This window comes from Temnothorax curvispinosus, unplaced genomic scaffold (assembly GCF_003070985.1).
Source record: "Temnothorax curvispinosus isolate PA1 unplaced genomic scaffold, ASM307098v1 QBEX01013818.1, whole genome shotgun sequence".
Classification (NCBI taxonomy): domain Eukaryota; kingdom Metazoa; phylum Arthropoda; class Insecta; order Hymenoptera; family Formicidae; genus Temnothorax; species Temnothorax curvispinosus.
Genome location: NW_020223598.1, coordinates 181,699 through 197,520, shown reverse-complemented (window position 1 = coordinate 197,520; position 15,822 = coordinate 181,699). Strand labels below are relative to the sequence as shown.

The window sequence follows — 15,822 nt, the reverse complement described above, 5'->3', positions numbered from 1 at the left end:
TATATTTTCGTACGTCCACCTTTCAAAATTAAATATTAATTCAGAGAAAGTGATACTTTGGTATCACTTCTATCAATAGATAGATACGTTTGGCGAAATAATAGGTTGACAATTCCTGACATCCTATGATTTCATGTTTTATATGCGACCTGTACCCGCTGAACGATCGATTGCATGCATATGGCAAGTGTCATTACGTTGAAGTCTTTCTCCGGGAAACTAAAGCGATTGATCATGCTAGAGAATTTTTTGCGAGAATACAATGTCAATCGAATGTTTTTGTCAATGATAGGCTTTTGGCCATTTCAAAGTGTGCTCGCGAGAAAGTTGTTGCCGATCTTCTGCTTCCTGCTCGAAATAAGTTACTTTCCCTTTGAGGTAAGTGCTGGTTTATAACCTTGCTTTAAAGGATATTTAAGCTCCAAGCCGTAAGAAATTGATCAATCACAATGGAATGTAAGGAGAATACTCGATTGTGATTGGTCAATTTCTTACGGCTTAGAGCTTAAACACCCTTTAAAGCAAGGTTGTAGACCTGCACTAATGCGTACCAGTCGACACATTTTGAGTTGGAAAAAATTTAATTACTGTTTAAGGATTTTTATCGCGCTGACTGTCATCTCTCGTCACATGCAATATATCGCGCACGTCTGCTATTGCGAAATATTTTAAAGTTAAATATTAAAGTATACGTTTTTTTGTCGTATGTTTGTGATGCATTTATATGTAATATATACTTTTCGGGTGATGATCAACGTTATACGCAGATATTAATATTATACGATCATTGGGATAATGTGCAAATGATTTTTGACGCCGGCTACCAAATTGTCTTGACAATCGCTTTTATTGTAAGGATACTGAGTGAATTCTGGAATCACGACAGGGTAAGTTTTCGGAACTAAAGCGTGATTATCTTTGATTCTTTTTTATTTCGGCAAAACTGTTTGTATGTAACACATTAAATCATTTCTATGGTTGTATTGTAAACAGTTGCGACGGTTATATAAAGACATCGACAAGCATTGGGACATATTTACGAACGATGTGGAAGTACAAGTTTTGAAAGATTACTCTATGCGGTCGCGAAAGTTTACAATATATTATTCGAGTGAGTTATATCGCCGGCGATTATATATCTTTAGAGCAGTACGTTACTTTATACTAGATGTAATCAGGAATTTTGCAAGCCACCAAATCTCTCATATATCCGAACTACAAGGCAGTCCAGATATTTGACGTTAAAAATTAACATACAACAAAAGATAAATAAGCTGTAATAAAATTTTCGCAAAATCCCATATTCGTTCCAGACGAATCCAATAAGGATAATTATAGAATACCTACTCCATAAATTGATATATTAATGAAAGGACAACGCACTTCTCTTGTGATGTTACAGTGCTAATGTATGTCATGATGTCGGGATTTATAGTGATACCATTAACACCGGCGTTCCTAGATATCATACTGCCTTTAGTAAACCAGTCACGTCCGCGATTCTTCGCGATCGAAGTTGAATTCAGGGTAAATAAAGACGAGTATTTCGTACCGATTTTTTGTTACATCACCGCTATAAGCGTGGTGGGTATTAGCATCATGGTGGGTGTCGATACTATGCATATTACGTGCACCGCTCATGCTTGCAGTCTGTTCGCGGCAGTCAGGTAGTTATCCCGCGGATAAAATGATGATTTTGATGCATATGTAATGATATCATAATGAAACATCATGAGAATAATTTTTACGTTAATACACGGAGAGAATTTTTTGTTATATTTTACCCTTAAATTTACTACAAACTTGGGACAACTTGGCAACCAAGAAATTTTTTAAAATATACAAAAGACATTTTACAAACAACGTGATAAATAGTTATTTGTGTAACAAGTGAGGTAAGATGAAAATTCCCGGGTGCGGAGTTTACGCACGAGCCGAAGGCGAGTTCATCTTTACACACGACTTACACTCCCTATTTTATGTGGCAAGTGCCTGGAAAGTGGCCTATCACGCAAGCGTAGCGTGCGTAATGGGGCACTTTCCATGCACGTGTTGCATAAAATTATATTATCAAACAAATTGGTAAATTTTGAAAAATTATTGAATTTTCCTAGATATATTTTAGTAAAATTAATCAAATATATTTTATATTTTAATGTAATAGATATTAATATATTTTATTATGGTAGATATTAATCACTATTAATCAGAATAGCTCGCATAAAATTCTTGGTGGTACGTGTTGTCCCACAACTATTATATACCATGATTTCAGGGTAAATTTTAAGAGAAAATTCTCTCCGTGTATAATTATAGATCATAAATATAAAATATATGTAATATATCTCGTATAATTCGTATGGTTTTTTTCGACATCTTAAAAATCATGTTTTGTAGTAAGCAAGTTGAACACATAATTTCAAAGGTGGGAAATAATAACAATGAAATCGGCGAATGTGGATGTCGTGTGTATACGGGGCTTGATTTGCCGAACGAGGAGATTGTGTACAGGGAATACATCGTATGTTTAAAGAAACATCAGCTTGCTATAGAGTGAGCAGCTTATTTTTCAAGTTATTTTTTCATCATTGCTTTATATTTATAAGATGAGCGAAATTATTACGACATTTCTGTTTGCAATCACAAACTAACGATATTGTTTTGTCCACAGATTTGTTAATATATTGAATTCGACGAATCAATTTCTTTCGTTTTGCCTGTTATTCTTAATAACTGCATGTTTAAGCCTAATTGGAATTCGAGTAAGCACTAAATAATTATTCGTCTGAGATCTTTTATTAAATATGAACGTAACGCAACAAGATTAGATTAATGTATAAGAGATTCACTTTATGGAATCTCCATAATTTTCTCAATGCTAATAAAAATTGAAAATCGTAATAATCCTAGAATGAATAAATCTTACATCTATTTTATATAATGTGCTCCCTAAAAAAATGAAATCATGTAAAAACAATTATGTTTTCATTGTAGATTGTGTATGTGCTAGACCAATTACAAGAATTGCTAAGATTCATGTTTATAATTATGGGAGCGTTGATGCAGCTGATGATTGTGTGTTACTCCGGTCAGAAATTAATGGATGAAAGTCAGAATATATTTTATCGGGCGTAATAATCGTTTTACATATATACGTTAAGCTTCTTTCCTAGAACAGAACTGTTTCTAGTTGAAATTTTTGTTCGAGACAATATCTTCCAAATAAAAAATCCGAGGAAGTTGCTGTACTGTTGATCCAATATAATTTCACAATATAACTTTAGGACTCAGTTAGCAGAAGTTTCTAAAAGTCGGAACGTCTTAAAACCGCTTAAAAGATGTCTGAAGAACGTCTTTTAGATGCCTTTTTAAGACGTCTTTTAGAACATTCTGCTAGCTGGGCAGTTACTTTAATCTCAGATACAATTGCAAAAAACAATTTTCACTTAAATGTAAAAAATGCAATTAAAATTAATATTTAAACTCATTCTTGCAGATACGCGGCGGAATGGTACAATTTTTCGCCTAGGATTAAATCTCTTTTAATCATATCTCTTCACAGAAGTATCGTACCGTGTGGGTTAATGGCAGGTAACATGATTCCCTTGTCGATGACGACTTATGCCGGGGTAAGGAACTTAAAACTAGCAAACAAAGCAAGTTCATGCTCGCGATGTTTTGCGCAACAATAACTTGTGCGTCTATTTTTGATTCAAGGTGGTGCGAATGGGAATGTCTTATTTCACGGCGTTCTTATCATTCAAAGATTGATTATCGAACTTAAAATTAGTTATTTTATAATTAGATATAATCTTTAGATAGAATCAAGTAATAAATTTGTCAATAAATTATAGTAAAAATTTGTAGAAAACTAATAATGGTATTATTTTATGCAGCTTACATCTCAATTCTCGTTTAATCAATTATCATTTTTATCATTTTCCGCAGAATTCTTATAGTAATCGTTACACAGGGATATATTTGCAGTAATCATTATTTACCAACATCTGTCCAATATTATTTTACATAAAATAAGACTAAGTGTTTTATAAAAATTAATTAATCCTTTTTTCTATAACTTCCCGAAAATTCTTCCTTTAGATCAGCGGATTAGTGGAATTCAAACTCGATTTCTTTGGTTATACTTTACCTAACATTTTTCTCCATTTATTAATTTTAAATATACAATTCGACTCCACGCACGAACACTGAAAGTGTTAGATTAGAACTAACTATAAAATATTCTCAACAGAAGAGTGAATCAACAAAAAAGCCAAGACATGAGACACATCTATATTATTATTGTCAGCCACAGCTTTTTACGTTGCATCGTGCTGTGCCATTATATTTTCGTACGTCCACCTTTCAAAATTAAATATTAATTCAGAGAAAGTGATACTTTGGTATCACTTCTATCAATAGATAGATACGTTCGGCGAAATAATAGGTTGACAATTCCTGACATCCTATGATTTCATGTTTTATATGCGACCTGTACCCGCTGAACGATCGATTGCATGCATATGGCAAGTGTCATTACGTTGAAGTCTTTCTCCGGGAAACTAAAGCGATTGATCATGCTAAAGAATTTTTCACGAGAATACAATGTCAATCGGATGTTTTTGTCAATAATAGGCTTTTGGCCATTCCAAGGTGTGCTCGCAAAAAAGTTGTTGCCGATCTTCTGCTTCCTGCTCGAAATAAGTTACTTTCCCTTTGAGGTAATGCATACCATTCGATACATTTTGAGTCGAAAAAAATTTAATTACTGTTTAAGGATTTTTATCGTGCTAACTGTCATCTCTCGTCACATGCAATATATCGCGCACGTCTCCTATTGCGAAATATTTTAAAGTTAAATATTAAAGTATACGTTTTTTTTTTGTCGTATGTTTGTGATGCATTTATATGTAATATATACTTTCTGGGTGATAATCAACGTTATACGCAGATATTAATATTATACGATCATTGGGATAATGTGCAAATGATTTTTGACGCCGGCTACCAAATTGTCTTGACAACCGCTTGTATTGTAAGGATACTGAGTGAAGTCTGCAATCAAGACAAGGTAAGTTTTTGGAACTAAAGCGTGTTATCTTTGATTCTTTTTTATTTCGGCAAAACTGTTTGTATGTAACACATTAAATCATTTCTATGGTTGTATTGTAAACAGTTGCGACGGTTATATAAAAACATCGACAAGCATTGGGACATATTTACGAACGATGTGGAAGTACAAGTTTTGAAAGATTACTCTATGCTGTCGCGAAAGTTTACAATATATTATTCGAGTAAGTTATATCGCCGGCGATTATATATCTTCAGAGCAGTACGTTACTTTATACTAGATGTAATCAGGAATTTTGCAAACCACCAAATCTCTCAGATATCCGAACTACAAGGCAGTCCAGATATTTGACGTTAAAAATTAACATACAACAAAAGATAAATAAGCTGTAATAAAATTTTCGCAAAATCCCATATTCGTTCCAGACGAATCCAATAAGGATAATTATAGAATACTCCATAAATTGATATATTAATGAAAGAACAACGCACTTCTCTTGTGATGTTACAGTGCTATTGTATGCCATGATGTCAGGATTTATAGCGATACCATTAACACCGGTGTTCCTAAATATCATACAGCCTTTAGTAAACCAGTCACGTCCGCGATCTTTCGCGGTCGAAGTTGAATTCAGGGTAAATAAAGACGAGTATTTCGTACCGATTTTTTGTTACATCACCGTTTTAATGGTGGTGGGTATTAGCATCATGGTGGGTGTCGATACTATGCATATTACGTGCACCGCTCATGCTTGCAGCCTGTTCTCGGCAGTCAGGTAGTTATCCCACGGATACAATAATGATTTTGATGCATATGTAATGATATCATAATAAAACATCATAAGAATAATTTTTACGTTAATATAATTATATAGATCATAAATATAGAATATATGTAATATATCACGTATAATTCGTATGGTTTTTTTCGACACCTTAAAAATCATGTTTTGCAGCAAGCAAGTTGAAAACATAATTTCGAAGGTGGGAAATAACAATGAAATCGGCGAATGTGGAGGTGGCGTGTATACGGGGCTTGATTTGCCGAGCGAGGAGATTGTGTACAAGGAATACATCATATGTTTAAAGAAACATCAGCTTGCTCTAGAGTGAGCAGATTATGTCAAGTTATTTTTTCATTATTGCTTTATATTTATAAGATGAGTGAAATTAGTACGACATTGCTGTTTGCCATCAGAAACTAACGATATTATATTGTCCACAGATTTGTTAATATATTGAATTCGTCGAATCAATATCTTTCGTTGTGCTTGTTATTCTTAATAACTGCAATTTTAAGCATAATTGGAATTCGAGTAAGCACTAAATAATTATTCGTTTGAGAACTTTTATTAAATATAAACGTAATATAACACAACAAGATTTCATTAATGTATAAGAGATTCACTTTATGGAATCTTCATAATTTTCTCAATGCTAATAAAAATTGAAATCGTAATAATTTTAGAATGAATAAATCTTACTATTTTATAATGTGCTCCCTAAAAAAATGAAATCAGGTAAAAACAATTATGTTTTCATTGTAGATCGTATATGTGCTAGACCAATTACAAGAATTGCTAAGATATATGTTTATAGTTATGGGAGCGTTGATCCAGCTGATGATTGTGTGTTACTCCGGTCAGAAATTAATGGATGAAAGTCAGAATATATTTTATCGAGCGTAATAATCGTTTTACATATACGTTAAGTTTCTTTCCTAGAACAGAACTGTTTCTTATTGAAATTTTTGTTCGAGGCAATATCTTTAATTCGAATAAAAAATCCGAGGAAGTTGCTGTACTGTTCATCCAATATGATTTCAAAATATATTTTAGGACTCAGCTAGCAGAAGCTTTTAAAAGACGTCTTAAAACCGCTTAAGATGTCTGAAGAACGTCTTTAAGACTCCTTTGTGATGTTTTTAAGACGTCCTTTAGAACATATTTTGCTAGCTGGGAAGTTACTTTAATCTCAGATACAATTGCAAAAAACAATTTTTACTTAAATGTAAAAAATGCAATTGAAATCAATATTTAAACTCATTCTTGCAGATACGCGGCGGAATGGTACAATTTTTCGCCTAGGATTAAATCTCTTTTAATCATATCTCTTCACAGGAGTATCGTACCGTGTGGGTTAATGGCAGGTAACATAATTCCCTTGTCGATGACGACTTACGCCGGGGTAAGGAACTTAAAACTAGCAAATAAAGCAAGTTGAACATGCTCGCGATGTTTTGTGCAACAATAACTTGTGCGTCTGTTTTTGATTCAAGGTGGTGCGAATGGGAATGTCTTATTTCACGGCGTTCTTATCATTCAAAGATTGATTATCGGACTTAAAATTAATTATTTTATAATTAGATATATTCTTTAGATAGAATCAAGTAATAAATTTGTCAATAAATAATAGGAAAAATTTGTAAAAAACTAATAATGGTATTATTTTATGCATTGCAGCTTACATCTCAATTCTCGTTTAATCAACTATCATTTTTATGATTTTTCGCAGAATTCTTATGGTATAATCGTTACACAGGGATATATATTTGCAGTAATCATTATTTACCCACATCTGTCCAATATTATTTTACATAAAATAAGACTGAGTATTTTACAAATTTGAAAAGTACAGATACAACAGATTAATTTGTTATTCGTGCAATTCTTTATTTTGAGTCAACAATCATGTGCTTTAACCCGGAAAAGGGCGCCTGATTTTTTTTGCATAAATGGTTACCTGGGGTGATTTTTACACCTTTACAATTAAAAGTCATTGATTAATTATTGCACATTTTTCATTGTCCTACAATTTACTTGTATTTGAAGACAATTGTATGTATATAGATTTATTTAAATTCCCTGAAAAAAGTAACGAGAAATTAAAAAAAATATTTAAGTATAAACGAAAGCAGCACATTAAAATTACTGCGACGTAAATTTTATTTTTTCGATACTGAGGTTGGGTTAGGTTAGGTTGGATGTAAAACTCAGGCGCCCGTTTCCGAATTAATAAAATTGATAATGTTACTTCCCAGGTAGCAAAGTGACGTCAAATGACGTCTTAATGACGTCTATAACGTCAATAAGACGTCATCTTTGCTACTTGGGATGTTAATTAACTTAAAACATCCATTTTATCAATCGCATAAATTCGAAATATACTCTTATCAAATATAGCGGCGTCGCTTGAAATTATAGCGACTCGCGATCTCGACATTCCTTTTTCGCGTATCAAGGAAACGCAAATATAAGATCAAGTGAAAGAACTCACCGACTCCTCTTTCCAAAATCTTCATTCTGCAATTTCCTCTCTTTTTTGCTCTTTACCTCTCTTCTTCCGCGCCGACAAGCGAAACGTTTTTCCATGTTAGAAGCAGAAAGCGCGTCGTACGGGCAAAAAGAAACCCCGGAATAGAAGCTATTCCTGTTTACTTCTGCACCTTCGATACTTCGATACACTTTCCAATGTTCTTCCCGCGCGTCTTGGAGACCGAACGCGTGCGTGCCTCGCGTGATCCGCAGAAAAAAAACGGAGTGTACTTATCGTATGGAGACGCGCCGGGAAATGGCGCGCAGTGCGGCAAGGAGTGCGAGGAGTGCGGGCGAGAGCGAGCGGTAGAAGAGAAGGGCCGAAGTCGCGCTGGCCGCGCAATCGCGCATGCGCGCGCACCGTTCATGGCGGCCGCGAGTCGCGGTCGTCGCGGAGTCGTGGTGGGCTGGTGGGACGTGGGTCCGTTCGTATTTCGTATACGTGCAGCAGGCGACAGCGGTCCCTCGGCCGATTCCCCCGAGTCCGAGTCCACGTCGCGCCGATCCGCGTCCGAGAAGACACGGCGAGGCTCGAGCTCGGCTTTCGTCAGTAGCGTACGGCAACCAACCAGCAAGACGAAGCTCAAAATGCCACTGGTGAGTCCTGGTGCGCCGTTCCCTCTCTCTCCGTTCCTCTCGCGGTCCGTCTCGCTCGCTCGTGAGCGCCTCTCTTCCTGGCTGTCATCCCCTCGCCTCGGTCGCGTAAAGGCGTTTCGCTCGGTCATCCCTCTGTCCCTCGAAGAATCAAGTTCCCCCGCGTCTCGGTCGTCGACACGAGGAGCGATCGCGGCTGCGAAACGGAGCGAGGATGCGACTGACCGTCCTCGCGACTCCCGAGGTGAGAGCTGGGTGCGGTTTTTTGTGGTTAGCTCCGCGGGCACGAGGAGCGGTGTCGGATGAGAGGGAAACGGGAGCTCTTGAGGGACAGATTATGGATCGAACGTCAGGATCAAGGTTTATTTTGTGCGCGACGGAGTTTACAGAGTTTGTCGAGAACGTAATTTAAAGGGATCAATAATGAGAGAAAAGTATGTCAGTGTATCATAAGTTCACTCTAATGCCAAACAGGACTGTTTCCAATATTAGTGGTAGGACGCAATGTGGCAGTGCTTAATTGTTGATACAAATAGCATGAAAATGTATTAAGTGTTTGTTATAATATTTGCAAAAAGAAGCGGATGAAAATAGATGGTTATGCTATGCTGCATTTTATTTTAGGGAGCCCGAGCTCTCAAAGAAATAATTGTGCGTACTACCAATAATGAGAGAAAAGTATGTCAGTGTATCACAAGTTAATGCCAATGCCAAACAACTATTTCTAACAACTATTTCTAATATTAGTGATGGGACGCAATGTTGCAATGCTTAATTGTTGATGCAATTAGACTGTATTAAGTGTATGTTATAATATTTGCAAAAAGAAGCGGATAAGAATAGATGGTTATGCTATGTTGCATTTTATTTTATAGAGCTCGAGCTCGAAGAAATCATTATGCATACTGCCTGAAGTGATTAATCACGAAAGAAAAGTACGTTATTGTTCAAGAATTCGATATTAATGTTATCACCAGTATAAACAATAATATGCCATGTCTGCAATAAATATTTGTTGTTTGTTAACATGTGCGAAAACTTATTATATTGCCATATCTAGGAAAGATAAAGTAGAATACATATTGGTATTATAAAGAATATAGATTTCATAATGATAGAAATGACGAATGTATATCTTTTTAGGGCAATCATGCTGCCCTCACACCGCTGGAAGACATGTCCGCGGGACGAGGGCAGGCAGGTGGAGGGCCTCCTCAGCATTGTCAGAAGGTTTTTATACAGCGCGACTACAGCGAAGGTACTATGGTCAAGTTCCAAACGCGGTTCCCTACAGAACTGGAAAATAGAGTGAGTATTGCAATTAAAAACTTCTAAACTGTATACATAGCCCAAGTCAGGCAAATATACTTTCTGGAAATTAGAAGGGACGATCGAGAAATATTTATCACAAAATATTTCCTTGATTTAGTTGGACAGACAATTGTTCGAGTACACGATCAATCAGTTGAACAACTACTTTGTCGAGGCAGAGCGTGCCAGTTGTTCTACGTACTGCGAGAGCTGCCTATACTGTCTCACGGGTTATCTGATAAGCATATGCACCGAGACACACTACGAAAAGTGTCTGCGCAAGGTCGCCAAGTTCGTCAGCGAGCAAAACGATCGAGTGTACAAGCCACGCGGCCTCCTGCTGACGGACCCAACAACTCGCGGGCTCAGACTAATAGAGATCTCGGTACTGGATAGACCTGCGTCGTGACTGCATATTAGCCGATCCAGGGAGTTCTTCATGTGACCCTCCGCGCAGTACTCTGGACATTACCTCGCCAGAATCATGGACATGCACGCGTTCGTGGGTGCCTGTCGGCACAATTACGGGGCATGCCGGTTGGTTTGAGTCATTTTTGTAAGGTGCAGAAATCCTGCAAGGTTTGAAGGAACAAATTTTCCGTCGATATCTTGTGGGCCGCAAGTTGTTCAGATGCACCTTGCACAATTAATCTTGCCGAATACGCGTGTAATGAACTGAAGCTCTCTTGCCGTCAGGTTGTGCCTTGTACTTAGGTTTAAAAGTTAAATGTAGATTGGTGGACAGATTTGTAATATATGTACAGAGACCTGCGGGAAACAGGGACACACGCGGGAATATGCGCGATTAATTTGTGGGGATTTCGTGGAAATTAATTGTGACAAAATAAGCTTATACAAGGTCGACCTAATTGCGGCAAGAGAGTCTCGCGTTCATTCGCATTCGTGGTGTCTCGATCCTAAGTGGTAGCTGCTGCGTTTACGAGGGTGGGCGTGCATCGAAGCGCGTGGATGTGTAACGAAGCCGTGGCACTTCCTATAAGTTCAATTTTCTATATGCGTACACAGAACATATAACATACGAAAGTATATGAAGTATATGGGGCGAATCAGGATGCGGTAGGAAAGTGTAAGTCGCGTTCGTAAACGTTCGTGAACGACGCGAGTTAGCTTACCGCGAGCCGCCACGTTGATTTGTCACGTATACGACGGGGTCTATACATATTTTTTTACTGTTCATTTATGACTTTATCGTATCATCTGCATTTAATTAATGAGACGTGAATGAGATGCGTGTCTGCGTGAATTACTTAGCGAAGAGATGGCATTCGATGTTAGCGTCTGTAGCGCGTGTTTCGTTCAGGTTCCGCCCAACTGAGAACCTCGATTACGAGTGAGCCTCGTTCTCGACGAATGTTGACAAATTCTCCGAATTTTTCTCATCTTCCGCGACGTATCTTCCATTGCGTTTGTGTATCCGCGCGTAAAAAGCGTAAAAAGTTTTTTCGCATATGTAAATTGAGTGGGATGTTCAGCTCGTCGCGCATGTGGATGCCTCTCGACAGCGAAGACAGTAGATTCGATTAACACAAACATTCGTCGCGCCGTAAAGAAACCCGAGGATTGGCTAAACAAAACAAAAACGAGAAAAAGAAATTGTGTAAAAAGCGAGGGTGATATAAAAAGTAAGTTACGTTACAAATTGATTGGCATTGTGATCAAGGCGAAACCGTTTGCGATGCAGCGCGAAATTTCATACGCTTTAGTCCGCTTTCTCAGTCGAAACTGGATACCCGTCGCGACGCTGGATGTTTTCCGTATTTTCCGTTCCCGCTAATTAGTTGTAAATAATAATGATCTCAAACGATACAACGACTCAACACCATGTCTACCTTTACTTTCTCTTACGCGCTTCGGGAGCCTAAAATATCGTAACACGCGAGACGCAACGCCAGGAGAATTCTTTTCCGGCACGATTGTTTCAATTGGGGACGCATCGCGCGAATGTGTTAAACCGGTCCACTATCGACTAGCTCGATTTCCAGCGTAACGTGAGCCTCGCGTGAAGATCTCCACGGCATCGGAATTCGAGCTTGTCGAAGTGCTTTATCTGTTGAAAGTCTCGATTTTACGCGCGCTTCCCGCAGCATCGCGTACAACGGTGGTTACGAATTCCTTTCGTTCTTGATCACAATGTCCGCGGAGCCTGTCCGACGTTGTAATGCGATGTTGTTTGCTGAAAGGATCTTGCCAAATAAACGCGTCACTGCCTCGGCGTACGATTTCCTAGCGCGTACGAGCGCATGGAGGAGACGTATGGGCCGGAGATCGTCGAAGGGAGATCGAGTGAGAGAAAGGTGATGCCGAAAAGAGAAAGGGGGGAAAAAATAAAACGAACAAACGGGAAGTCGCAGGAAAGAAGTCTCCCGGGAAATTACGGGAAGTTTCCCGTTAGCCAATTTCTTTTGGACGTCGCAATATCACGTGTATAAGGGCTCTGACTGCATGTGCACGCGCGCGCGCGCGCGCGCATGTTGCATATAATGTATGTATAGTGAATTATAATCGTCGACACGAAGTATAAGGAGACGGAAGGAAGCAAAAAGAAAAGGAGAGACCGTTTGTTATACTTAATTTAATTTAGTAGGACCAATATTGGATTGATGATCCGTAACTGTAAAGGACACCATCGTACGAGAGTGTAATTTCTAAATGTTTTAATAATAAAAACGGCGTAAATATAATGTCCCTGCATTGAAGATTCGCCCTTGATTCTTCGTCGAGATAACGTTTCCTTCCTCCTTCCTCGTTTCAATTCGAGATTTTTATCCGGATCTTTTGAAACACCGTAGTGAAACAGAATGACGATTATAATAATGAAATAATTACTTTATAACTTAAATAATGTTATGTAATATATATTATATATTACAGCTTTATAAGTTTTATTATATGTATATTTATAAAATGCCAGACCCAAGATAGTAACGGCATAAACGAAAAATAAGGGTAATAATCTAAGGTTAATTAATCAAAATTTATTTAGCAATTATCTCATTTTTTTATCTAAGCAATAACAAAATCAAATAAGAGAGTGTCTAATCAAAATGATGTTGAAATAGTCATTGATTTTATGAAAATTTAATGCAGAGACGATCGCTGTGCACTGGCGCCCTCCCGCTAATAAGACGGCCAGCGCGAGAAGCAGTAAGTCATCTCGAAAAGTTCAAGACTCGTAAATGTCGCTCTTCGATTGAGTTCGAACCGCGTTCCGTCGCGAAATCGAATTTTATTTCTGTTGAAAGCAGCATCCGTCTCAGTTACACTTTATAAATATTAAGGGCCAAGGACTATTGGTTAATACTGCTAACTTTAACCGTTGGTTAAGCTAACCGTGGTTGGTGAAATTGGCCCTTAGGTCCAGTTTCACAATACGGTAATCAGATCTGTCCGTTCTCTCTCATCTAAATATACTTAGGCCCAGTTTCACAAGTGTCGGTTCTTTTAAACTTAGATTAACTAACTCACTTTTCGTCTCTTTCTAAGGGGGACATTAGAAAGAGATGAAGAGTGAGTTAATCTAAGATTAAAAGTTAACCGACACTTGTGAAACTGGGCCTAAGTATATTTAGGCTGCATTCGAGGAGCGCGCTATTAGCGCTATTGCATCATTCTGTCTTTATCGCTCATCAGGTGTAAAACAAGGATAGAACAAGCAAATAGCGCTAATAGCGCGCTCCCCGAATCCAGCCGAAGCCGAAGATGAGAGAGAACGGACAGCTGATTACCGTGAAGTTAGCCGCGCCGACCGCCTCGGCTTCGAGAATCGCTATCGTCGCGTCTGTCGATGGATGGATCGATGGATCTCGAATCGCGCTGTTACTACCGGGCCTACCGGCGGCGGACGGCGGTTAGTCGCTATGTTGAAGTTAGAGAAGTCGCGTGAGTCGTTCGAACCGTTCCGCGAATCTCGCGTTCGTGATTGTCGTCCAAAACCGAGTCTCGCGCTAAGAATTATCGGTTAAAGTATGTGTGTCTTGCGAACGATATCCGTCGCGAGAGTACTAGTCGCCATCGTGTACGTCGCGTTTTCGATGTCCACGATTTAGCCTCCGCGTATCCATCCAGACTTGGTCGATCGAAATCGCTCTCGTGTCGAACCATCTTTTCACCGAGGGACGCGATTGATGGGACGATTGTCGTCAGATGCGTAACGCACGCCGTCGTCGCCGTTCCATAACTAGCCGCGTTAATTATTCTTCACTTCTCGATGGTGAGTCATCGTCATTCAAGTCCGCGAAATTGCATTCAGATCGTCCCGTATTCATCCGCGATTTGAAGATTGATTTCGCGCGCGAAGAAGTCTGAATCTTTGTGACGCGTTAAGCGTCGCACGCACCATAGCCATTTCTCATTGTCAATATTCATTTCAGCATCGAGATTTACTTCCGGAGGATCAATCAGAGAGTTCGGCTTCAATTTTACTTTCTCACCGAGGATGGGATTGCAGCGAAGACGCAATGGCTGGGCGATCGTCGCCAGGTAAGTACGTGCATATCGTGATTTTGCAATGATTTTAAAACAAGAAATGCTTATTAGATGTATATTAGAAACAAATTGAATGCTTAAAATTTAAATCAAATATTTAAATTTAAATGTGGAACTTTTGCGCCTCGAACGACGAAATTTGAGCCAAGTTTGCACGTTATTAAGACGTTATTGACAATCTATATTAATGATCCGCTTAAATTGTCACTTAGAAAGCCCTGTTAAGCTTTAGGGTCTTTAATGTATCTAGGCAAAGGCCTGAGCTGTCGAGAGGCCTATAAATCATAGCACCGTTTGAAAGGATTAATATTTTTAACAATGAGTTCAATCTTTTTTATCAAATTTTTCAAAATTGTGGTATTTAATTTTTTTTTATTACATATAAAAGCTACTGTAATTAAGTATTCGAATTATGATTATATTTGACAAGTATTTTTGAGATTTCTATAAAAGTTCTTCTAAAAAATAAAAATTCTCTGATTTCCTATTAAATCCATCAATTAGATCAAATTGAAACATTTGATTTTCATTCGATTGAGAAACAATTTGAACCGCAGAGGATTAAGATAGCGTGTAACGACTTTCGAATAATACTTTGACTAACAATAAGATAAGAAGTCTAAATAAAAGGCGATCTATCGTGTTCTCGGGGTATTTCAAATAATTCACATTCGCGCGGCTGTTTGAGCACATCCAGATTTTATTTAATCATGTGCAACAATTCTTTCTGATAGGCATATATTGATTCGCAGCTATATCAAAAGACTAGAAACCAGTCTCACTCTCGTGTTGCTCAACTCTCAGACAACTCACACTCGGAAAACATAATGCGTTTGGGAAGTTTTACGGAAAGTATAACGAGGGCACTCTGACTTGACTGATTTCCGCGGCGTCCGATCGCGGTTCGTCAATCAAACGCGAAAAAAGAGAGGTGTTAAATTACCGCGGGCTCTGATCGCTCAGAGATCGGAGTCGCTCGATCCGGAATACGTGCGTAATTACTATAACAACGGAAACACAAATGGAT

At 38.2% G+C, this 15,822-nt stretch overlaps 2 protein-coding genes across 3 annotated transcripts; both read left to right on the top strand.

Annotated features, from left to right (window-relative positions):
* Positions 1–221: 221 nt before the first annotated feature.
* On the top strand, positions 222–7,409 carry LOC112464022. Its single transcript, XM_025030785.1, has 17 exons — positions 222–378; positions 768–887; positions 994–1,111; positions 1,403–1,667; positions 2,398–2,553; positions 2,672–2,762; positions 2,995–3,131; positions 3,497–3,629; positions 4,548–4,721; positions 4,952–5,071; positions 5,177–5,294; positions 5,582–5,846; positions 6,027–6,179; positions 6,296–6,386; positions 6,618–6,754; positions 7,125–7,257; positions 7,349–7,409. The coding sequence occupies exons 1-17, from the start codon at positions 235–237 to the stop codon at positions 7,400–7,402; spliced, it is 2,409 nt and encodes an 802-aa protein (XP_024886553.1). The 5' UTR covers positions 222–234; the 3' UTR covers positions 7,403–7,409.
* A 1,326-nt stretch (positions 7,410–8,735) lies between these two features.
* LOC112464017 (golgin subfamily A member 7) lies at positions 8,736–12,991 on the top strand. Of its 2 annotated transcripts, XM_025030781.1 has the most exons (4): positions 8,736–8,981; positions 9,854–9,913; positions 10,122–10,286; positions 10,408–12,991. In XM_025030781.1, the coding sequence occupies exons 1-4, from the start codon at positions 8,751–8,753 to the stop codon at positions 10,696–10,698; spliced, it is 747 nt and encodes a 248-aa protein (XP_024886549.1). In that variant the 5' UTR covers positions 8,736–8,750; the 3' UTR covers positions 10,699–12,991. The 2 variants fall into 2 exon arrangements, with proteins under 2 accessions (XP_024886549.1, XP_024886550.1); XM_025030782.1 differs by lacking the exon at positions 9,854–9,913.
* Positions 12,992–15,822: the final 2,831 nt, after the last annotated feature.